This window comes from Passer montanus, unplaced genomic scaffold (genome assembly GCF_014805655.1).
Source record: "Passer montanus isolate IOZ18808 unplaced genomic scaffold, ASM1480565v1 scaffold154, whole genome shotgun sequence".
NCBI lineage: Eukaryota > Metazoa > Chordata > Aves > Passeriformes > Passeridae > Passer > Passer montanus.
This window is the reverse complement of record NW_024362494.1, coordinates 1,078,449-1,101,002: the sequence shown is the minus strand read 5'-3', so window position 1 is coordinate 1,101,002 and position 22,554 is coordinate 1,078,449. Positions and strand designations below refer to the sequence as shown.

The 22,554-nt window shown below is 53.8% G+C and overlaps 3 protein-coding genes across 9 annotated transcripts in view; all 3 read right to left on the bottom strand.

Moving 5' to 3' along the window:
• Nucleotides 1-424: 424 nt before the first annotated feature.
• AQP10 (aquaporin 10) lies at nucleotides 425-5,047 on the bottom strand. Its single transcript, XM_039702304.1, has 13 exons — nucleotides 4,897-5,047; nucleotides 4,557-4,765; nucleotides 4,338-4,480; nucleotides 4,186-4,231; nucleotides 3,969-4,084; nucleotides 3,732-3,882; nucleotides 3,500-3,655; nucleotides 2,575-3,411; nucleotides 1,605-1,731; nucleotides 1,373-1,510; nucleotides 1,168-1,286; nucleotides 879-1,096; nucleotides 425-807 (listed from the first exon to the last, which is right to left on the bottom strand). Exons 8-13 carry the CDS (start codon nucleotides 2,677-2,679, stop codon nucleotides 513-515), a joined length of 1,002 nt encoding a protein of 333 aa, XP_039558238.1. The 5' UTR covers nucleotides 2,680-3,411; nucleotides 3,500-3,655; nucleotides 3,732-3,882; nucleotides 3,969-4,084; nucleotides 4,186-4,231; nucleotides 4,338-4,480; nucleotides 4,557-4,765; nucleotides 4,897-5,047; the 3' UTR covers nucleotides 425-512.
• On the bottom strand, nucleotides 3,540-4,949 carry HAX1 (HCLS1 associated protein X-1). The gene is made up of 6 exons (XM_039702123.1): nucleotides 4,897-4,949; nucleotides 4,553-4,765; nucleotides 4,186-4,304; nucleotides 3,969-4,084; nucleotides 3,732-3,882; nucleotides 3,540-3,655 (listed from the first exon to the last, which is right to left on the bottom strand). Exons 1-6 carry the CDS (start codon nucleotides 4,947-4,949, stop codon nucleotides 3,540-3,542), a joined length of 768 nt encoding a protein of 255 aa, XP_039558057.1.
• Nucleotides 5,048-5,757: 710 nt separating the features above from the next.
• UBAP2L (ubiquitin associated protein 2 like) overlaps nucleotides 5,758-22,554 on the bottom strand; it is a 29,673-nt gene continuing 12,876 nt past the window's right edge. For 6 of the 7 annotated variants that reach the window (XM_039702296.1, XM_039702297.1, XM_039702298.1 and 3 more), the window contains 19 exons: nucleotides 20,546-20,598; nucleotides 18,910-18,995; nucleotides 18,295-18,466; nucleotides 17,266-17,467; nucleotides 15,862-16,139; nucleotides 15,410-15,582; nucleotides 14,565-14,754; nucleotides 13,926-13,980; nucleotides 13,345-13,519; nucleotides 13,090-13,162; nucleotides 12,267-12,462; nucleotides 12,081-12,169; nucleotides 11,399-11,452; nucleotides 10,732-10,813; nucleotides 9,423-9,640; nucleotides 9,228-9,333; nucleotides 8,067-8,134; nucleotides 7,590-7,787; nucleotides 5,758-6,738 (listed from right to left, as the gene is read on the bottom strand). In XM_039702296.1, coding sequence (XP_039558230.1) covers nucleotides 6,643-6,738; nucleotides 7,590-7,787; nucleotides 8,067-8,134; nucleotides 9,228-9,333; nucleotides 9,423-9,640; nucleotides 10,732-10,813; nucleotides 11,399-11,452; nucleotides 12,081-12,169; nucleotides 12,267-12,462; nucleotides 13,090-13,162; nucleotides 13,345-13,519; nucleotides 13,926-13,980; nucleotides 14,565-14,754; nucleotides 15,410-15,582; nucleotides 15,862-16,139; nucleotides 17,266-17,467; nucleotides 18,295-18,466; nucleotides 18,910-18,995; nucleotides 20,546-20,598 — 2,564 coding nt within the window. In that variant the 3' untranslated portion in view covers nucleotides 5,758-6,642. Of the gene's footprint in view, nucleotides 6,739-7,108; nucleotides 7,160-7,589; nucleotides 7,788-8,066; nucleotides 8,135-9,227; nucleotides 9,334-9,422; nucleotides 9,641-10,731; nucleotides 10,814-11,398; nucleotides 11,453-12,080; nucleotides 12,170-12,266; nucleotides 12,463-13,089; nucleotides 13,163-13,344; nucleotides 13,520-13,925; nucleotides 13,981-14,564; nucleotides 14,755-15,409; nucleotides 15,583-15,861; nucleotides 16,140-17,265; nucleotides 17,468-18,294; nucleotides 18,467-18,909; nucleotides 18,996-20,545; nucleotides 20,599-22,554 lie in introns of all 7 variants that reach the window. The other variant, XM_039702302.1, reaches the window with a different exon arrangement.

Below are 22,554 nucleotides of genomic sequence, written 5' to 3'. Positions count from 1 at the left end.
CCGGCCCCGTTTCTGCTCCCCCGCCCCGCCGGACCCGCTGCCGCCCCTCGGACATCTCCCGGGGCCCGGCCCGGCCCTCCCGCCCCACGGCGTTACCGGGGCAACGCCGCCCCGGGGCCCAGCGGACCCGGCCGGGCCGCAGCCGGGCCTCCCCCGGGCCCCCGCGGCGGGCCGCTGCCTCTGCCGCCGCCTCAGCTCCCCATGGCCGCGGCGGCGCCGGTCGGCGGCGGAAGTGAGGTGGGGGGCGCGGGGAAGCGGCGGAGCGCCGGCCCACGCTGCGGCCCCGGCGGCGGGATGGCCGGCTCCGGGCGAGTCCCGGGGCAGAGACAGCCGCACGGGTGGCCGGGGTAGTGCCGGGGACATCCCCGCTCCCCCTGGGGCAGCCCCCGGTCCCCCTGGGGCAGCCCCCGCATTAGCCCCCCCAAGGCTGGGGTCCCCCTTGCAGCCGGGCCCGGCTGGTTTTCCACCACATCCCTGCACCACCATGTCCACAGACGAGACACCCCGTGCCCTCAGGACTCTTTTAATGGTGTGAAAGTGACTGTGCGGGGGACTGTGCTGCTGGCGCTTGGTGATGGGGGATACTGGGCAGGCACTGTCTCCCCAGCACTGTCCTTTTCCTTGGGTGACGTCCCAATGTCTGCGCCGATGGTGGTGTTGACCAGAACGATGGAGCCCTGCTCTGCCAGGTCTTTGCTGTCCTCCGCCGGGTAGTGGAAAGCCACGAAGAGCTGGTACAGGTACGTGCCCACGGTGGCCCCCAGCAGCGGTGCTACCAGTGGCACCCACCACCATCCATTGCCCCTGCTGAGGATGGGACAAGGGTAGGCTCAGGATCATCCCTGCCATCCCCACCTCGCCCCCTTCCCTTTACCCACCTGAAAACCTCTGGGCCCCAGCCTGCCAGATAGGTGAAGAGCCGGGGCCCGATGTCCCTGGCAGGGTTCAGGGGGCAGCCACAGTTGGCCCCCATGGAGCACTCAATGGAGAGCACCAAGAGAGCCACAACCACTGGATCCAGGCCCTTGGGGACAGGCTTGTTGCGGGGGTCCATGATGCCCATGACAACCACTATCAGCACCCCTGTGCCAATCACCTGCGAGGACAGCACAGCAGCTCAGCACCACGGGGACTGAGGGGGCTGGGGGAGCTGGCAGTGGCACCCACCTGGTCCAAGAAGCCATTGGCGACAGAGACAAAGTCAGCAGGGTAAGTGGCGAAGATGGAGGCGGTTTCATGGGGGCCAGAGACAGTAAGGGTCCCATTGCTGTGGTGCCAGATGGCATCTGGGGGCAGAGGCAGAGCATGTACACAAGGCTGGCCTCCCCAGCGTCACCCTGGGGTCCCCTTGTCTGATGCTCCTCCCCCATACCATAGTAGAGGACGTAAACAGCTGCAGCAGATATGAAAGATCCCACGATCTGCACAACCACAAAGATGGGAAACTTCCACCAGGGAAACTGCCCTATCAGGCACATGGCTAAGGAGAACGCTGGGTTCATGTGGGCCCCTGCAATGGAGTAGAGAAAGGCCTGGAAGTGGAGGGTCCTGGGGGACTCAGAGCCAGGGGATGGCAAGAGCTGGAACCCCTTCCTCTGTCTCACCAGAGATTCCCCCTGCTGTGTAGATGCCTGCCATGACACCCAGGGCGCCTCCCACGTAGCTGGTGATGAGGTTCCCCTTCGTCTCAAAGAAGGCAATCTTCTGTGCAGCGCTGCCCAGGGTGATTGTCTGGAGAAGAGGGATGGAGCCCCACCTCAGCCCCAGTGGCCTCGTGCTGACACCCTCCCACTGCTGATACTGCAGGGCAGCAAGGTGAGGGCTGTGCTGGTGCTGCCCCCCTGGTTTTGCTCCCCAATACTTGGACACCAGACAGGGACTGGCAGGGAGGTGGTTACTGCCCTCACTTGTGGTTTTGATGGCAAAGTAACTAAATTATGAGCAATTAAATAAACTGCTTTCTGTGGGGAGGAGTTGGGCAAGAGGTGCCCCAACACAGCCCCAGGCACACCATCTGCCACCCTGGGATGCAGCCCAAATGCTAAGAACTGCAGCAGAGCCCCAACCTTTGGCTGTTTTGAGGCAGGAGGTATCAGAGCACACACTGCCCAGCACCACACCCTGATTGCCATGGCACAGGGTGGACCAAGCTGTGGGAACAGGGTCCAAGAGGGAGGACAGGCAGCGCCGAGTTGCACATTTGAGTGGGGCGCAGCCCCAAACCCTTCCAACCCCGAGCAGCAGAGCCCTGAGACCCCTGGCACCTGCCACCACGACACCACCAGCCCTGTCACACTCACATGCCACCCAACCTTTTGCTGTTTTGAGGCAGGAGGGGTCAGAGCACACACTGCCCAGCACCACACCCTGATTGCCATGGCACAGGGTGGACCAAGCTGTGGGAACAGGGTCCAAGAGGGAGGACAGGCAGCGCCGAGTTGCACATTTGAGTGGGGCGCAGCCCCAAACCCTTCCAACCCCGAGCAGCAGAGCCCTGAGACCCCTGGCGCCTGCCACCACGACACCACCAGCCCTGTCACACACACATGCCACCCCCCTGCGTGCCCTGCTTACCATCATCACGAAGGTGGCCAGCACCTCAGCCAGGCATTCCCTCACCAGCTGGTTCCGGATGCGGATCAGCCCCTGCACCCTCGTCAAGCAAGAAATGGTGCCCATAGTGCCAGCTGGGCAGAGGCAGCAGCAGCAGCAGCGGTGGCAGCGGTGAGAGTGGTGTAGATGTCTAATTTGCAGCAGGTTTTATGAGCCCCACAGCCAGGTGGGTGATTATGTGCAGACTTTAAACCAATCATGGCTGCACCACGGGAGACGCCTGGCAGCGACCAGAGTCCTGTGTGTGGCCGGGGACACCTTGTGACAATGCTGCACCCCAGCAGGGCAAGGCCAGGCAGGAACACCCTGATCCCCAAGTGGCCGTGGGGAGCCAAGACCTCACTCGGCTGAGCAGGCACAGGGATTGCCTGGCCAGGAACCCCCTTTATCCCTGCCACATCCCTGCCCAAGCCACAGCTGCAGTCAACACTAATGAAGAGGTCCTGGAAAGGCCTCTAGGCCCTCATGAGTGGCCCAGGGGAGGCATTAGCACAGCATCAGGCAGGGAAAAGGGACAGGGAGGTTAAGAAGGGAGCAGTGCAGATGCAGGAGCCCAGCAATCACCTGCACCCCTGAGGCAGCCCCCCAGAGTCATCCTGGTGGACAGGGGAATCTGCCTCCAAACGCGTGAGATTCCAGTCTGAATGAGCATGGAAAGTCACCATTTAGCATAAATAGACTTTATTGCTCTGTACACACATACACTTGACCCCCACAGGGCTCCCTGTGGCTCTGCAGCGCTGCAGAAGGTGGACAGCCTCCAGCCCAGGCACCACTTCCCAGCAAAATCTGACCCATCTACAACAAAAACAGGTGGTGAGGAGATCCTGCTGCCCACTGCCTGCTCTGACAGGCCTGGCAAGCCCATGGTCCCCCCAGCCTGCACCTGTCACACACACGGGCTGCTCAACCAGGACTGGACACAGCTACCACCTTGAGAACCAGCGTCGGAAGAAGCTGCCCAGCACAGAGGAGGGGTCACCCGGGTTGGCAGCAGGAACCTCTTGCTGTGGCCACGTGCCAGCGAACTGCGCCAGCTCCCCTGGGAGGGCAGGGAGGACTCCCTCAGCGGGGCTCTTGCCCACTCTCTGCGTCCTCCCCACACCCCCACCACTCACGGTCATCCATGTTGACCACCTCCTCGCGGTAGTCCCTGCTCTGCCCGTCCTCCTTGGTGGTGGTGATGAAGGCCTGGTCGCCCCGGCGGCGCGTCACCGTCGTCTCGCTGCGGCCCCGGCTGTCCCGCACGGTGCGGCGCTCTTCCACGCCCTGCGGGCAGCACCGAGCCCTGAGAGACCCCCCCGGCCACGGGCACGGCGTCCCCCGGCCTCCCGCAGCCCCGCAGGGACACTCACCCCGTCAGGGAGAGTCACTTTGGTGACGGAGACGCTCTGGAAGTAAGAGCGGGGCTCGGGCTCGGTGGGTCTCAGGATGGTTCCCAGCCCGGCGGAGGAGACCTGGGAGTCCAGGTCTGGGGGGAGATGGAAGGTGGGGACACTCCCCAGAGGCTGGCAGCACGGGTCGGGGGAGCAGGAGGGCAGAGGCGCCTCAGCCCCTGCTCCCAGCACCCACCTTGGTCTTCCTTGAGGGCAGGAGGAGCCCGGGGAGCATCTTCCAGCTGCAAGACAAAGCCCCGCACCGCTGACGGCAGCGACAAAGCACCAGCACAGAGCTGGCCACCACTGCTGAGCCTGCGGGAGGCACAGCCCAGACCCCTCACCCACCCCTAAGAAGGGTCTCCACGGCCGGGCCACATCGCCGGAGCTCCCCGGGGCCGCGCTGGCAGCGGGACTCTCCGGGTGCTTCAGCATCGAGTCCCGCAGCGGTCGCCGAGCGCTGCCTTCAGCGGGGCCGGGCAGGGCGGGCTCTGGGCAGCACAAGGGCGGCGGTCAGGCCGAGCCGAGGGGACCCCCAGAGCGTCGCTCGGCCCTTCCCGTACCCACCGAAAGGCTGCCGGGGCTCGGCCCAGAGCCCGCCCAGCGCGCCGAGGAGCTCGCCCATGTCCCGGAACAGCTCCTCGAAGGCGCCGCGGGACGAGCCGGGGCCGAACCCGAACCCGAAGTCCTGAGGGGGCTGCGACATGGACGGGCCGCCATCCTCCTCATCCTCCTCGTCGTCCCACGCCACGCCGCCGAAGAGCGGGTCCCGGGGCCTGCGGGACCGCGGCAGTGAGACACCGGACAGCCCGCGGCAAGCGGGGGAGGCCCGGCGCCGGTGGGGCAACGGGCGCTTGAGAGACGGACAGGTCGGGGGCACTCAGGGGACGGGAGGGGTCCCGGTCACCTGCACCGTCCCGGGAACCCGAAGAAGCCGCGAAACACGTCGTAGAAGCTCATCCCGCCCCGGGTCCCGCCGGGTCCCGTTACCCCGTCCCAACCGGGTCGCGCTGCCGCCAAGCGCCGCGGCCGTAAAGCGCCGCCGGGTGTCGCGAGGCGCTGCGGCAGCGCGGCCGTCCCGGTGTGAGGGGCCCGGGGCCCCGAGAGCCGCAGCAGCCCCGGTGTGAGGGGCCCGTGTGGCCCGGAGCCGTCCCGGTGTGACCGGCCCGGGGCCCCGAGAGCCGCACGGGCCGGAGCTGTCTCGGTGTGAGGGGCCCGGGTTCCCCCAGAGCCACCCCGGTGGGACCGGCCCGGCCCCGCGGCTCCGTGCTGTTCGCAGGAGCTGCCACGGGCTCCGCAGCGGCTCCCAGCCCTGCTCTGTGCCCGCAGCCGAGCCCTCAGCCCCCGCAGCACCGGCGGGCTCCAGCTGCGCCCCCAGCCCTGAGCTGGCAGCGCGGAGGGTGAGGGGAAGGCCAGCGGGCACTGCGGGGACAGGCACTGCTGCAGTGTCTCACTGCCCTCCCTGCCCCGTGAGCACCCTCCTCGAGGGAAATGGGGATGGGGAGAGCACCCCTGAACCCCCAAAGGGAGGAACAGCAGTAGGGACAGAGGCAGGGGTCGGTAGGAAGGGTGAGGGGCTCAGAGGAGGGAGGGCATCATTGCTGTGCTGGCATCCTGCTGCCCAGCGCTGCAGCTGGGAAAAGGAAAAATCCACAAAAGGAGGGGACAAAAACACCAGCAAGAAGCCGGGGAGGGGTGGGGGAAGAGCTGCCCCCACTGCCCAGGGCCACCCAACCCCCTGCACCAAAAATAGGGAATGAGGCTGAGAAGGTGGAAAAAATACACACATCACTTTGTGATCTTTATTCTCTTCAGTAAATCCCCGCTCGGGGCTGCAGCTGAAGGGATCAGGTGGAACTGAAAAATACAAGATCTGGACTGCATAGAAAAAAAACCAAAAATAAAACCCCAAAAAACCAAACCAAACAAAACCCCACAAAACAAAAGGGAAAATAAAAGAAAATAAAAAAAATCCCCAACCCAAAAGCAGAAGATACTTACAGCGTGCAAGCAGGGCAGGACCTGCACTCTGGGCCCGTGAGGATGGAGGGACGCAGATGGAGAACATAAAATACCAGGGGGGACCCCTCGGCGGGGTGGGGGAGAAATGAGAGAACTAGAGGACAGCATGGGGTTTTTGTTTTTATATACAAGACACATTTATCCATTAAATTTAGAACACGGTACAAAAAAAACACTTCAACTAATTAATCTTACAATGCTGCTCATATCAATTACTGGTCTTAATCCTAATAATAAGGGGGTTTGCTGTAGGCGACTCGCAGCTTCCACTCCTTTGGATCGGAGAGATTCTGGGGATAGGAGAGGGGATAGAAAGGAGTAAAAACCAAAAAAGGCCCCTACGGCAAACGGTTCAGATCTGAATGCGGAGAGAGAGAGAGAGAGAGAGAAAAGAAAAAAAAAAAAAAAGAAAAAAAAAAAAAGAAAAAATACAAATTCTATATTACATACAACAGGAAAGTGGCTGAAGACAGACAACGCAGAGGTGCCTGCGGCCTGCCCTGCGGGGCCCTGCTGGGGCTGGGGGCCCGGGCGCTCCCCGCCGCAGGGCTCTCTCCTCCCTGGGATCCTTCCTCATCATCGGGGTCACTGGGATTCTCTTCCGGAAGCAAGTGGTGGCGAGGGCCCGGCCTCAGTTGGCGCCCCAGCTGTAGCTGTTGTAGGCGGACTTGTTGGCCTGGGATTTCTGGGGGATGGAGCTGCCTTGGCTGCGCTGCCCGGAGCCGCTCTGCGGGAAAGGGCACAGGAGAAGCGGGTGGTGAGTGCAGGGGAAGTGGCCCCAGCCTGCCCACGGGGTAACGCTGGCACGCCTGGGCCCAGCTCAGCCTCCAGCACCTCGCAGCTGCACCGTCTGTGCCCCCAGCACCCTCCCTGGGCTGCACACCTTGCTCCAGGCCAGCAGGGAGAAGGGACACGGGGAAGGAAGGGTCGGTGTGGTTGTGTCTGCACGCGCGTGTGTGTGTGTGCACATACTGCCTGAGGGCCTCTCTCCTCACAGGGCCATGGGGAGAAGGAAGGGGCTATGTGATCCTGGGGAGCCTTCGGGGCAGGGGCAGAGCCCACAGCAAGTGCAATGCATTTTTCAGAGAGTTCATTACCTGATCTTCCTGCTGGCGTTGACAGCACAGTATCATCTGCAAATATGGAAGCTGTTGCAGTACCAGGATATGTAAAATAAAGGGACAAACTATGACAATAGAAATCCACGGTTAGACCTGAAAGCTCCTGTAGGGTCGTGGCTATGGCAAGGAACCCCTTTGGTGCTGGCCTGGGGAGCTGCCCCCTCTGAGGATGGGGGAGATCAGGGTGCCCCAGATGTGTCTGCATGAGGGGGCACTACCTGGCCATACCTGGTGCAGCCCAGCAGCAGGGGCGTTGTGCAGAGCACCCACCCTGGCAGAGCACACCCCAGGCCTTCCTTCTCACCTCCTCATCCTCTTACTGGCCCTGTGTTGTATGTGCAGGTGTGAGCATGTGCATGTCACTGCATGTGTCCGGAAGGAGGCAGGGAGGGACAGAGGGACCAGGGAAGTACAGGGGGAGCAAGAACCCTGGGAGATACCCCAGCAAGGGGCTTACCTGCCCATCCTGCTGCAGGTGGTGGTGGAGGATCTGCGAGTGAGGCTGCTGATGCGGGGTCAGGATGTGCATGAAGGGGGTGGGGGGGTACGCCGCGGCTGTCGCGGGGTTGATGGGGCCGCCGCTGCCCAGCGCCGAAGGCAGGTTGAAGGAGGCTGCTGGGGTTCCAGTGTGAAATCCCTGCTTCTCGAAGGATTGCTAAGGAGGAGATGCCAAAGGCAGAGTAAGGGCGGGGAGCCAGGCTGGCAGTGTGCCCCTCCCTATCAAACACGTCACAGGCCCAGAGTCAGCCTGTGATACAGAGAACAGATAAAGTCCCTTCCTATGGCTCTTTCTGAGCTTGGAAATGCTGTAAGCTGGGAAAGGTCAGGCATTTCCCTTCTCCCTGGCTGTCTGATCCAAGGGGAAAGAGACCTCATTGCCCAGAGAGGCTTGGCTTCTCCTCACCGGCAATGCAGGAAGCACACAGACACTAACCTGAGTTTTGGAGTAGACAGAGCCCGAGATGTCTGGCACGCCTGTATTACTGGATGTCACGGATACACCTGGGGAGAAGGGAGAGGTGGGTGTTAGGCAGCAGCCAGTGGGTCAGCAGGAGCAGCACCTGGTGGAGAGCTCCAGTGCTCAGAGATGTGCAGATAGACTGGCCTGACCACATGCAAAGTGCCCATAGAAGTTATTTTGCTCTGGACACACACTGCTTCAAAATGCCCTCAGAAACCAGCTGAAGGGCTGGCTGCCACCCAGAGAAACACATGGAAAACAACAGGTCTGAGGAGAGCTGGAGAACACAATGGACAGACAGGAAAACAAACCCACAGCATGTGGCACAGCAGCAAGGACAGCCCAAAAGCTCCTCTGGTGTAAAACAGGCAATTGCATGTAAAGGCAACTCAGCTGTAGGCTGGGATGGCTGGTGCAGTGACTGACAACACAAGCCCCATGGGGTGTTGGCTGTCCATAAAAGAGGGTGGCCCAGAGGACACCTCAGCCATCATTTAATACCTGGAAAAAGTGCTGAAATGAAAGCAGTTTGAAGGACTCAGCACCAGGTGACCTGGTACAAAGCTGAAATATCTTCTCAAAGAGAGAAGACTATCTTGAGGGGCTCTAATGCAGTGAAAAAAGTGACAAAAGGAATTTTAAGACTGGTAGAGAGAGCCAAATGCAGCCCTGTGTAAGTCAGCCAGACATCAACCAAATACCAAGACAGGCAGCAGGTTCATGACCTTCCTGCATCTTTGAATCAAGGACACTTCCCTAGAAAGTGTCTGCCAAACACTGGTGGGAAACAACTTCAAATCCAGAACAACTGCTGTTCTGTTAATCACATATAGGCAGATAAAAAACCAACAAACCAAACAATTCAGCAGCTTAAGCTTCTGATAGGAGTCCAAGGGCCCAGACAGCTGATTGTGGGGGCACAGAGGAGGGCATGAAGTGATCTGTAACCCCCAAACCTGCTTCAGATCTGGATGCAGAACAATCCTGGGCCTTTCTAAGGATAATCAAACTACTTGGGAGCAGCACCCCTGGAATCTTTCTCTATTGCTGCTGTAAGACAGCAGTCCCTATCACAGCCAGTAAGACTGGGAGCAAGCCCTGCTGCTGTGGAAAGTGCTCTTGGGGGTCTCTTACCAGTGCTGTACCCATGAGAGCCATATCCACTGGGCTGCTGGAAAGGTGTTGCTGATGCATTGACGCTGACATTCACACCATGCTGCTTGGAAGAGGTAGGAGCAACCTACAGAACAGAGAGGAACAGAGTGAGGAGAGGCTTTGCTGTGCCACCCTTCTTGTCCAAATCCCACACCTCGCCTCTGGGAAACTCACAGGGAACACGGCGGGCCCGTACTGGAAGGTGCTGGGGAGCCCTGGTACCCCTGTGTAGTATGGCAGACTGGTGTAACTGTAGCCAGGAGGCAGCGCCGGGTTCAGGAACGTCTGCTGCGTGGTGTGGTGAGTCTGGGTCTGGCTCTGCTGAGGCTGCGCCAGAGTTGTTGCAGGAGCAGGGGAAGAGGCATCACCACGGCCAAATTTTGTTAAGTCACCTGGAACAGAGGAGGTGACAGTGAGGAACAGATGCTGGAGCCTGTATAATTTCCACTCAGCCCAAAGGTGACCCAGTCTTTTGATAAACAGTGACTTCAGTCACATCCCCCTCCCCCCACCTCCTGCCAGTGCCAAGGACTGTGGTCCTCAGACTTTTGCACACTGATAAGGTGAAGCTATTAATTGCTCCTTGGCCCAACTACACTACAGAGGCAAAGGGAAGCCACAGTAGCAAAGCCCACAGTCTGGCACTGGATAAACCTGCTAGCAGAGCCTGATGCTACAGCTGTCCCTCTCCATGCACCACCAGCAGGACTGAACACAGCCCAGATCCTTGCCTGGGCTGTGCAGGGCTTGGCTGCAGGGCTGGGGGAAGCTCCCTGTTCTGATCTTGATGAGCACTCACCCGGCTCATCCATGCAAACACTCTCATGTTCAGAGCTCACACAGTTCAAAGCTCATAGAGCTCTGAGCTTTCAGCCTCAGCTGGGCAAAAGCACTTCCACACAAACCAGTTCCTGCCAAAGCTGAGGAGAAGTGGTGCTGGAAAAAGAGTGAACCTCCAAGTGCAACAATTCCTAAAGCATGTGAAAGCTCAATCAGTGCCCACTGCAGATTGGCAATGCATTAACACACTTAGCAAGGTCACTGTGAGGTCATACACCCACTGGGTGCTTGGGTTGAGCTTGACAGGTCCCAAATTTCCCACCTGCTTTCTCCATGAGACTGGCCCATATTAAAAAAAAATTAATTTCTCCATATGTTGTGTTTCTATTTTTACTCTCAGTGCTTGAGAAGCACTGCTTACTACCTGGAAAGCAGTCCCACAGCTGCAGGCCTTGCATCTTTCAGCCCTTCCTCACTCCTTTTCCAATTGCCCCATTAAGTCTTACTCTATATCAGACCTTGACACCACCAGATACTCAAAGGAAGGCAAGAATTTAGCTGTGAGAAGCATGCTCCAAACCAAAAGCAGTGCAGGAGGCACACTGCAGGTGCAGAGGTAGCTCCAGTGGACAAAGACACAAGACACCAATAGAAGCAGTACAATCCCTGATGGGATGGGAATCAGAGCAGTCTTTTTCCCTACCAGAGTATGGATTGCTGCTCAGGCTGCCATCTCTTCCAGTCAGTGGTGTGGTGGGTGTAGGGAATGGGATGCTGTAGTAATCCTGATGAATAAAAAGAAAAGAAGGCATTTATCAGCTTTGTCCAAAGTGCAAAGCAGTATATTTGGGAGAGAGGAATTTCTGTACTGTAACTGAAGATATGTCTGAGTATTGCAGTCCAACCAGCCACATCCAGGCTGATCATAACCTACAGCAGCCCCAGGTTTCTGTAGCATGTACCATCCCCCTCATCTGGCTATTAGAAGAACCAGATAAGGTCTACTGGTATGCAGCTCTTTAACTGGCTGGACTTTCCCCCCCTCTTCACAATAAAACGGACATGTCCTGTTGCTAAATAAAGCCCATTCTCATCAGGTATTTAGTCACTGGCTCTGTCATGGATCAGAGGTGAATCTCTATAACAGCCCTCCTGCTGTAACTCGTGCTCCTTGGCTGCACAAAGAACACTGCTTATGAGTAACCCATACTGGGAACTCCCCACGTGCCAAGGAGCAACTCATTAACTCCTCACTGCTGCTACAGAGGTGCATCCACTCAGCACCCCCTTCTGCCAGCTCTTCAGCTGACCTGTCTCTGCCCAAACAGCACCAGTGGAAGTGGATGTCCTTGTCATTCTGCAGTACTCACCAACGGGAATCTCGTCTGGAGCATCTGCAAGTCATCATATCCATACACCTGTGGCTAGAAAAAGAGCCAGAGATGACACTGGGGACATGGACAACATAAGGACACCCAATTTGAAGATTAAACATTTAGATAAACATGAGAGATAGCCAGAAGTAGCTGGTAGGCAGCCAGAGCCTTGACACAGGCTGATGCTGCCAGAAGTTCCTGTGAGTTGCTCAAAGGAAAGTGCTCCAGACCATAAAGCCACTCAACAGTTTTTCCTCTGGAAATAATCCCAAAACTGAAATCTGTCCTCAGGTGTAGGAGAGGGTGTGACACACACCCCTACTAGACTTTGTGGCTGTTGCTACCCTTGCCCTGGGTGCCCTTTGTCACACCATATTTCTAACACAGCTCTGTGCCTCCACACACCGTGCTCTGCCCAAGGGCTCTTAAAAGGCTGGAGAGGCTGCAGAGAACAGGCACGTAGACTCTGCCCTGGGGTGATCACAACACACATTCACCCCCACAGGCACATGGATAGCATGGAAAAAAAACAGCAGGTCCAAACTCTGCCTGTCCAAGGCAGGTCTGCTGGGCTATATCACAGTTTTCAGTTTCCCCACTATGCTACATCCCTCCCTGCTGCAGAGGGAGCTGGGAGGGACCTGGTGGCATGACACCACTGCAAAGTTCCACTCACCGGATAGGCATGTAGCAACCCTGGAGCCATGATGTATGGATTAGGCAACAACGGTGGGACTCCAGGAGGGAGATTGGGAGGGGCTTTTCCTGAAAAAATCAAAGTTCCACAGTGAAGCAAACAGCAGAAGCTCGCTCTCTTAGCCCTCAAAACCCTTCTCTGGTACAGCAGTAGCCAGGACAGTACCTGATGTGGTTGCAACAGAGCTGCGAGTCGAGGCCGTCACCGTGGAGTTGCTGCTGAGGCTGAGGCCCAGGCTGCTGACACTGCTGAGGCTGGAGGAAACGCTGACAACTGGTGGGGCAGCTGACACCGTGCTGGAGGAGGTGGAGAAAGTACTAGCAGAAGAATGGAGGCTTGCTTCACTCTCCACACTTGTGTGCTAGGGAAGGAAGGGAGGAGAGTCAGGGGATCAGGCAGATGGAACCAAGTGCAGGACATTTGCTACACAGGACATCGTGCACCTCTGTCTGCATCTGGATGTTTCTGCAATGAGCCTGGCTTAAGCCCCAAGTCCTGACAGCAGCCAATCCCTCATGCTCACAAACCTCTCTCATGGTTACATCCCAACACACGTGTCCAATGAGCAGAGCAGGGCTCAACACCACATCTGCAGCAGGGTGATTTATCCTGCTGCAAAAGCCAATACCCAGGAACTGTATTGCAAGAGCTCCAGCAGTAGAGACATTTGTTTCCACTGCATCAGCTACCAGTTTGCTCTGACATGTGGCTGTGATTTTGCAGCACCTTCAAGGGCTACTACAGGCTCAAAAGAAGGCACTGCTCAGTCAGAAACAGGCAGGGTGTCAACAGCCTTGAGCCACAGGTGCACAGTGTCCTGACATTACCCCCTGTTGTCTCTCTCCACACAACACCCAGACTCCAGCAGGACAGCCAGCAGCCTGGCAGCTCCTGCCACAACCACAGCCCCAAGGTCAGGCAACCCAGCAGACCCTGCCAAGCCAAGCAGAAATGGGCACACAGTGAGAGAGAGCACACTCAGACTCACCAGAAGAGTTGAAGTTGATGTTCGCCCAGAGGATGTGGATGAGGACAGACTGTTCTGCTGGGTGGGTAATGCACTGACAGGAAGAGAAATAAAACGTTGTCAGACCAAGGTGAGAGAGTCAACATCCCATTTCCCATCTGCTTGAACGGGGTGAGTAATTTTAGTCTTCCTCACTGCATGAGACAGACCCTGATGTCTGCAACAGATTCCTGCTTCTAGTTCTGCTTCTTCAGAACTCCACCTCGCCTTGCTCACCTGCTGAGCTGGGCAGTGGTTGTACTGGGGAGCTCCTCGCTGTGGCTCAGGCTGCTCAGAGCTGTCGAGTGTTGGCTGGCTGTTGTCAGCAAGGAGGATGCAGACACCCCATCGTTGAGAGGGGCAATACTGGGAGCAGAGGGGGAGTCAGATTTCACTGCAGGGCCCGTAGCACCTGAGAACAAAAGCTTTGGGTTAAGGGCAGCTACTGGCGACTTCCAGAGGGTAACACAAAGGCTCAGCTAGAGGAGCTGAGAGATTTAGGGCTTCCCTCAGTGCTACCAAACAGTTGATTGTGTTCTACATCTCACTTTTCCCCAACACTACCACTGGCTCTGCAAAGAGCTTCAAGACCTACAGATGAAGTGCCTTCCATACACAAAGAGTAAGTTATTGTCATAGGTGACCCTTCAAGGATCAGCACAAAGCTGAATGTTTGGAGGCAAACAAATAATCTGAATGGCAGCAATTAGTCCAGCAAGAAAAGGACTTGCTATTAGCAGAGATAAAACTTCTCATTCAAAGCACAGAACACGAGCACAAGAGATACAGGACACCCACTGTAGTGGCAAGACTCTTACCTTCAACAGCCTGTGTGGTTTGTAATGGCGTGGGTTGTACAGAACTGAAACCATTCTGGGGAAGAAGAGAAAAAAGAAGTACTGGGCATTATAGCTGCACATTTCCAGAGGCAGAGCTAATGTCACCTCTCTCTCACACTCCCTTGCACAGTTATGAAAATGTCCTGCTACCAGCATGTGTCATCAGACTGTGTTTGGGTCAGTCCCAAGGATTAGCCCCATGCCAGCATGGTCCCCAAGTGTATATGAGAGAAATCATTGCAAGAAGTTTCTCTGCTGCTGGTAGTTAGGCTGCCTCAACACTCTCAATCAAGCTCATTAGCCAAGCCTGACATTACTGAACTGGTGTGCAGCATACAAGAACCAAATCTGTAACACAAAACAAAATTCTTGGTCTGCATGCCCCTCTCTAGCAGGGTAACTGTACATGACACAACACATGCCCTGCAATCACCTTGACTGCTGATACCCCCAGTGGTCCAGGCCCTGGCACAAAACAGCAGCCAGGAGAGAGCTCTCAGAGCCACACAGTGAGGCTGAAGGATCACAGAACCCTTTGATAAGCCATTCAGCCTCCCCCAAGACACTTCACACATGAGGCTCACTCAGCACAATGGGTGGGCAAAGCTGTTCTCTTACCTTAGCCTGGGTCAGATCTTTCTGGGGTGAAGAGGAGATAGAATTTGGGTATCGCCTCGTCTGGGTGGATCTCTGTTCGTACAGTGGTCCCTGAGCACTGTTCTGGGAGGTAAATGTTGCTGTCTGTATTGTGCCACTCTGGTAACCAGACTCCTGGCTTTGATTGGACGAAATTGTGGATGAAGATTCACTACAAAAGGAAAAAAAAAAAACATTTCTTCATTTTCCTCAACAGCCCTGCTGTAAGCTGCTGGCCCAGACTGGGCTCTTCAAATACTCAAGATAAAAAGCCCCAAGCATCAGTATAAAGGCACCACATAAAGCAGTCAAGCCAAGAAACATGCCCAGAGAGCAGGGCTAGCCATGGACATCCAGCCTCGCCTCACACACTGCTGTGCCTTAGGCAACAATTCAGGAGCTGCCACCACCCAAGGGACTGGCCAGTTACTAAGGGTCAGCCCAACAGAAGACAAACACACCATCACCAAAGATACTCCTACCCCACTGTGTCCCAGTTTGCCAGGCAAAAAGAAGGACAAAGCACTCAGAATCTGCTCATCAAAGACATGGAGCAGTTGTGCTGCGGATTCCATGTCTGTGTTTTCAACAACACAGTTCAAGGGTAGCAGAAAAACTGTTTTCTGTGCAAGTACCACAGGCCAAAGAGCCACAGAGCTGCCCAATGAGTCTGCTGGCAACTTGTGCTTTGCTGTTGCATACATTGTCCCCCCTTTGTGACCAAAGCACAGTCAGAAAGGGTCTACTAGTATGCATGACAACTCAATCCCACAGGAGCAGCCCATTCCAAAGCTGCCTGCTTGGATGAACAGGCTGCTGGTCCTCACCTGGCCGAGCTGGTGTAGAGGCTGCTCTGAGACTGGCTAACGGCGGCGCTGGTCGTGGGCGTCGATTCATACTCAGCAAGAACAGGCTCTGAACCAAACTGCAACGCCCCAAACTGCAGGTTTAGCCCTGAGATATCTGAGGAGCCAGGCATTTCCACCGCCAGTGCAGGAATCTGCAAGGGAGGAACAATAGAACGGGTCAATCATTCCCAGTGATTAGCCCAGAGAATGACTTTATTACCCTCGTTTCCCTGCACACAATGGCAGTTACAGGCTTGCAGCCCCTGAATTACACTGTGCAACCCAGGCAGGCACACAACTCCATCACCCCCACAAACACTCAGCACTAACAACAAGAAGGCCAAGCCCAGACCTTCCCCCAGCAGCCCAAATAGCTGATTCTGCAGCTCTAATACAACTCGATGTCTCCTTCCCCCACCCCTGCTCTGCACCTTTGATGTTAACGATGCTTTTTTCTTTTGCTGCTTGAGCTTCTGCTGGGCTGGCTGGGGACTTGAGGACTGGTTGTCCGAGGACCCTGGAGACATCTGGGGGACTGGATTGGTTTTGCTGGGCAGTGGTGAGGATGGAGGTGCCGGCGTGGTTGTGGAGGCAGTCACCACAGGCTGCTTCTCCTGCATGAACACTTCTATCATGGTTGAAGTTGATGTGAAGCCCTGACGCTTGGTGAAGGGACTATGCACAGAAGAGTCTGTTGGGTTCTTGAGATCTATGGGACAAGACAGCAAGGTTGGTTTTGTTAAAAATAAATGAAATTCTGATGCTTATCAAAAAAATAAATCCTTTTCTTCTGTGTTTCATCCCGAAGCTTGTTAGAGAGCAGAGAACTTAAGCATCTCTGCTCAGAGCCTCACACTCTCACCACCAAGCCTTTTTAAGCCCTTCTTCCCTCAGCTGCTTCCACCATCCCTACAGGACAAAGCCAGCTGGCACAGCACAAGTCCTCCATTCTCCAGGAACAGCTGGGCTCCAGAGTCCCTCGTGTGGAGACACTGAATGTCACAGTCCTGCAGGCCACTTCCTTCCCATCTCTGTCAACAGTCCTGCATTCCACTGCCTTGCCCTTCTGCAGGGACGAGGTATCTCCAAGCAACATCACTGCTTGGGGCTGCCTGCCCTCAGGTTTTTGCACCACCTTCCTCCTCTGACTAAGCCTTTCCACAGTTCATTCAAAATCAATTCCTATTCTCTGCGATTCTCCTCTGAGGCTTCTTGTCTGAGAAGATCAGAAGCTGCCAACACTGTCACTAGGACAGGGCTCAATTTTTCTGCAGCTTAGATTTGAACCAGAGCCATTTCCCTATAAAAAGCACAAGCTGAAGGAAATTACACCAGCACTCAACCACAGCAAAACTCAGCTTCTCATCTGAAAAGAGCCTCTCAATCCCTGTTTATTCCCTCAGGCCAGCCTAGCAATAGTTACATCTTGGCATTTAAGAGCAAATGACCTTAAAATTCTCTTAAAAGATAACAGGAGTTCAGCAGGGAGAAGAGACTGACAAGAGCTCATATTTGGGAGCTATACTCCAGAGGAGCCCTTTCAGAACTTTTTCTGGCAGAGGGAAGTATTTCTGCACACTCTGAGAGGCTCAGGAACACCAGATCCCTGGCCCTGAAACTGTCTGGAATGACAGATTCAACTGTTCCAAGTATAAAAGGAACAAGGAGAGACTCACACACACTATTACATTTTAATCTCACCCACAGCTCTCTTAATTTTCTGCTCAGCTAAATTGGTTGTGAACAGATCCTCTGCTGAATCCCTCCCAGGGTGCCCCTGCAGTTCTGGGGGCACACATTCCCTCCCCTCTGGGAGCCATGCTGCTTCTCCTTACCGTACTGCACCAGAGACGAGGTCTGTGTGGTGGATGCCATGTCCCAGGAAGCTGCAGTGGTGCTCCCAGCAGGCTGGGTGTGCTGAGCTGCCAGCTGAGCCAGTGCCTGGGCTGTCTTGAACTGCTCCAGGAACTGTGACCCTGTGGTACTGCTGCCTTTGGCCTCCCCGACATCTCCAAACCCTTTCCCCAGCATGCTCACCTGCAATTTCAGCAAGGAGATAAAGTCAATGTCTCCCATGGCTTGGAACTTGGCTCAGAGAAGAGGAACACCTCTGAACATCATCCCACATGCACTCTACCCTGCTGGGTGCCTCAGCCCAACACTCCTGAGCTCCAAACACACACACTGCTGGCTCCTGTTTCTCTCCCAGCCTCCACTGTGTGTGAACACAGGTATGCTCATCTCCTGCCCAACCCAAGCCATGGTACAGTGTCACAGGGGGTTACAAAGGAAGTTAACAGACAGCATCTTAAAAAACATTAAATTATTCTCATGCATTCAGTTACACTAAGAAAAACACCAGGAGATCTTGGCTTTATAGTTAATGTGGTTTCGAAAAATCTTTCCTCAGCTCTCTCACCATTAATAAACAATTTTTATTTCTTTTTGCTGAAGTTACACAAAGTCTATGCAGATCCCTGACTCTGACTCAATGTCTCCTTCCTTCTCCTGTCAGGGGTGCCAGCATTCCATCCCACACCAGCTCCCAACCAGTTCTGTTTCTCAAACTGTTGGAATTGCAAGCCCTGGACCAAAAGAGCTTTTCCTTTCCTTTAAGCAGGAATGAAGCATGTGTTGCAACTCTGACAAGGGCAGCAGGGGAGGAATTATCACAATTATTTCAAATTGAGCAATGAACTTCAGGCCACTGCTTTTAAAGCAGACTAGCAAATTATTTCACTCTACCAGCCCCAAGCAGCAAGCATCAGGACTGTTATCTCTTATCTTACCCAAACAGACTCAACAACAGAGGATAAAAGCAACCTCAGCCAAACATCCACTGGCAGAGACCAGCATTTCCTTACCATGCTGTGGTGAGAGAAGGAGTTTCCAGAGGCAGGCTGGGATAGAGCACTCTGTTTAGAATTGCTGAACACCAGTGGCTGCGCCAGGGAAGGAGTCTGGGATGACTCCAGGTTTGTTGACTCATTCTCCATAGAAGAGGGTGTCTTTCCTAGCAGGACTGCGAGATCAATTCTGGGTAGAAAAAGACCCACTGAGGTTACCAAAGCTCCCACTTCCCTGAGAACAGTATTCCCTCTTGAGCCTCACAGCTTTTACTCTACAAATTGAAGGAATCTGCAGTATGCTAACTCACCACTGCCAGCAGCAGCCTCAAAAACACAGACTGACCAAGCAAGACCCTGCACAGCCCTTGATTTTAAATAATTTAAAATTACATTAATTTAACACAGCAAAACGCCCCCAAACCTGAAGAAGCAGCAATAGAGCCTAGGAAAATTCCAATCCAGGATTAGGACCCCATAACTCCTAAGTCAACTCTTCCATTTAAATCCACTCCACCTCATTCAGAGCTGCTGCATTTTAGCTGGCTAGTAAGGTTTAGTTAAAGATGGCAAATTGCTGCAAGACTCATGTGCCCCTTTTCCCAGGTAAACAGCATCACCATGGGCTCTCACCTTTGTCCAGCTGTGATTGTCACATTCTCAGCAGGCAGAGGCACTGAAGACACATTGGAGGCTGTGAAGATCTTTGTCTCTGACAGCTGAAAGATAAAAAAAGGGAAAAAAGAATCCAAAAGTAAGAACAGCACCTCATAACAGTCCCTATGACACAAAGTACATGAATGTTTGAGACAAACAGACACAGAAAAACTCAAATTTCAAGTACTGCTGACAGCTGAAAGATAAAAAAAGGGAAAAAAGAATCCAAAAGTAAGAACAGCACCTCATAACAGTCCCTATGACACAAAGTACATGAATGTTTGAGACAGACACAGAAAAACTCAGATTTCAAGACTGAAACTTCTCTAGCATTTGGCTTCCATCAGAATCAGCTTCTATTTAATTTGTTTCTTCTCAGGCAAGTGCACAAATCATCTGCCAGTAGCAAAAAAACCCCTCTCAACTGCTTGTACAAATTTCCCATAGTCCACAAATCCTCTAGGGCTGCCCTAGGACTTTGGGCCATTGCTCTGAGTCAATGGCATGCAGCACAAACCTGCAAAAGCCCCTGCACAGCAGGTGCAAGCACAGCCAGCAAAGTCAAAGAGAAACTTTGGATCCATAGCTAAGCTTCCAATGATCTGGGCTCACTTGGATAATCTGACCAACAGATCAACTATGGAAGGGAAAAAAATATTGCTCCAATTCTGCTGGAGGTCAGTGATGACCTGTGAAACATGGCCTGAAACATGTCTGAACATGAACAGCTTCTACTCCAGACTGAGGAGCCGCTACAAACTGAACTGCCAGGGTTTAAGAAGAAATCCAGAACTCCTGGGAGCATCTCACACACACTGAGGGTAAGAAAGCTCTCAGAAGCTCCCTTCTAGCAGAGACTTGACTGAACAAAGAAAAGCTGCTCATATCTCCAAACACAGCAGCAGTGCTTCCCCCAGGTGGTGCCTGACAAACAAATGCTTCTCTATTCTGTCAGCTGAGCCAAAATGAGCACACAAAACTAAAAACCACACTAAAATGCCCAACCCTGCTGCCATCTGCAAGATCAGAAGTCCTTCCTTGATTCAGGGAGGGACTGAAGCCCATTTCAGAAGAAACTTATAGGCAGTTATTAAGAGAAGGTGCTAACAGTGTCCACTCTCTCCTGAAGGAGATGAGGTGGAGAACACAAGGTGGTGAGACACACCAAAGAGTCAGAAAGTCAAGTCAAGAGCTTCTTTTCCATTCAAATCACAAGGACCAGCAGAGGCACATGATGTGCATGAAATCATGAAACTGCTGCTGGTGTGATCAAAGGCAAAACTTCCCCAACTGCCACACCACCAGAGGAGTGGAGCAAGAGTCCTCTGTGGAGTCAGGCCAGCTTTTGGAAGAATTCCATCTTGCAGTTACAGGAAATGAGAGGACCAGCCTCAATGCCCCAGGAGATCTCTTCCTGTCTTGAGCCCTTATGACAAGCTCTATAACACATATCCTGCAGAAAATGCAACAATTACTTATTCATCATAGCTCCCAGGGCTGGGAGCCTGCCTGGGGCTCTGTGCACAGTTTGGGGAGGATGGGCTCCCCTGGCAGCTGTGTGTACAGACAGGACAGCAGATGCACAGAGGAGATGGGTTCAGAAAATACCTACATCTTCATTCCAGTCCTCCGTGCCCCATTCTTCTGTCGCCGCCCTCCATGCACCTACAAGGAGAACAACAGGTACACAAGTTATGCATGCATCAAAGCTCTATGTCCAACAGCTGGGGGAGCACTGGGGAGCTTTGCAGGCAGCCAGGAGGATTTCAATTTGCCAATCAGACAAGTTAAAGCAGGCAACCTCAACCCAGGCTTTATAGTCAAGGTACCATAATGGGATTGCCTCTGCCTTGCTGAAAAAGAGTGACTGCCAGGCTGCCAGAAGGGCAACACACATCTTCCCAACACCCAAAAGGGAAGCTGAGCTCTGCAAGGAAGCCTCAGCATCATCCCCAGCCTCCTTGTGCCATTTTCCTGGCTTCCCCTTGTACTGCAGCAGCTGTAGGTTTGTGCACCCGCAAGCAGTGTTACCCCAGCAGCTCCTCCCTCGTGGGCTTCCTGCCACCTCTGGCACAGGATCTCACCATCCAGGTAAACCCCAAGTTTCTATAAAACTTAAGGATAATTGAGCCATTCCCATGGTTCATCTTCCACCCCACAAAAAAAAAAAAAAAAGGCTTGAAACTTCAGCGCTCCAGAACCTCCTGTGCTCAGGCAAATGGGATTCAGAAAAGAAAATTTATGGGACTAAGCAATCCCTGCATTTTCTGTGACCAGTTTCAGAGACATGCTCAAAGTGTGCAGTTTGAAGTACCAGGGAAAAGCAGGAAACCTCAGCTGCAATCCAACACAGCACAATTCAGGTGAGCAAAAATTTGCCAGAAAATAAAGAGTTTTGCCTGGCTGCATTTTCAACTTGTTCCAATCCTTGCTTCCATCACAGTTTAATCTCTGTACTTTGAATATTATGTGTCAGTTTCAGATTGCATTTAATAACTAAAATTTGGTTTGGGAAGAAAGCAGGAGCTTTCACATCCCCAAAAACCTCAGAGCATAAAGCCAGTCCCATTTTGTGTAGCTTGCTTTCAGTCCACACAAACCAGATCAAGAAAATCTGAGAGCACCAGCAGGGTTAATCCTGAAGACACTTAGTGGATGGAACAAGCTGGTATCAGCCCTTTTACAGCACAAAACAAAGCATGTGGGGAAGGAGAACATTCTGAGCTCTTCTGCAGGACACAGATCTCCCCATACAGACTTCACTTGTGTGTTTAAACAACCACTTGTCTAGACTTGGGGGATCTAGTGCATGAAATAAGTATCAATGAATTATTCTTTTTTCATTGTTTTTTTTTTTGTCTTGCTTGATGAATTGAGCCAATTCAAGAAGTCTCCCAGGATTTACTTTTTTATCTATTCAAGTTTGAAATACAGATATTAACACAACAATACTTGCCAGAGTGCCAGAAGTCTTGAGGCACACTACCCCTTCCTCCACAGCCAGAACATCAACACATCCAATGCAAAACCCATCTGCAGTTTAGAAACCTAAATTCCCACAATGCTCAGATTTTTTTGATGCCCTCACAGCAGTAGTGGGAAGGCTGCATTCCAAATTTCCACGGATCAGAAAGATCATTCTAGCCCAAGCCTGACCCAGGAGGTGAAGTGGGAGCTGGATGTACCTGCAGCTGGCCCAGAGAGCAGGGAGACAGGAGAGCTGCCCCAAGAGTTTGTGCATGCAGGAACATAGCATGGGGCTCTTAAGTCTTGGTTGTTTGGGGAAAATAAGAAGAAAAGCAGCACTAAAAGCAGAAGGAAACCCTGCAGATGAAGAACAGCCATTGACAGGGCTTTCCCAGCAAATCTACTCCTCAAACACTGACTCAGAATGCCTTGAGCTCCCCACACACAAAGGGGCAGGTGGAGAATCAAAGACCTGTGATGTGTTCACCAGGAACACTCCAGAAAGCTCCCAACTAGCACAGCATGGGAAGCTTTTTTAAAGAAACCAGCTGTATCACTCTCCATCAAGCTCTTCTGAAGGGGAGAGCTGCAACACAAGCTTTCTAACACCATTTCAGAAGGGTGGTCTTCTGAACAGCAAGCCTTCCTCTCTGC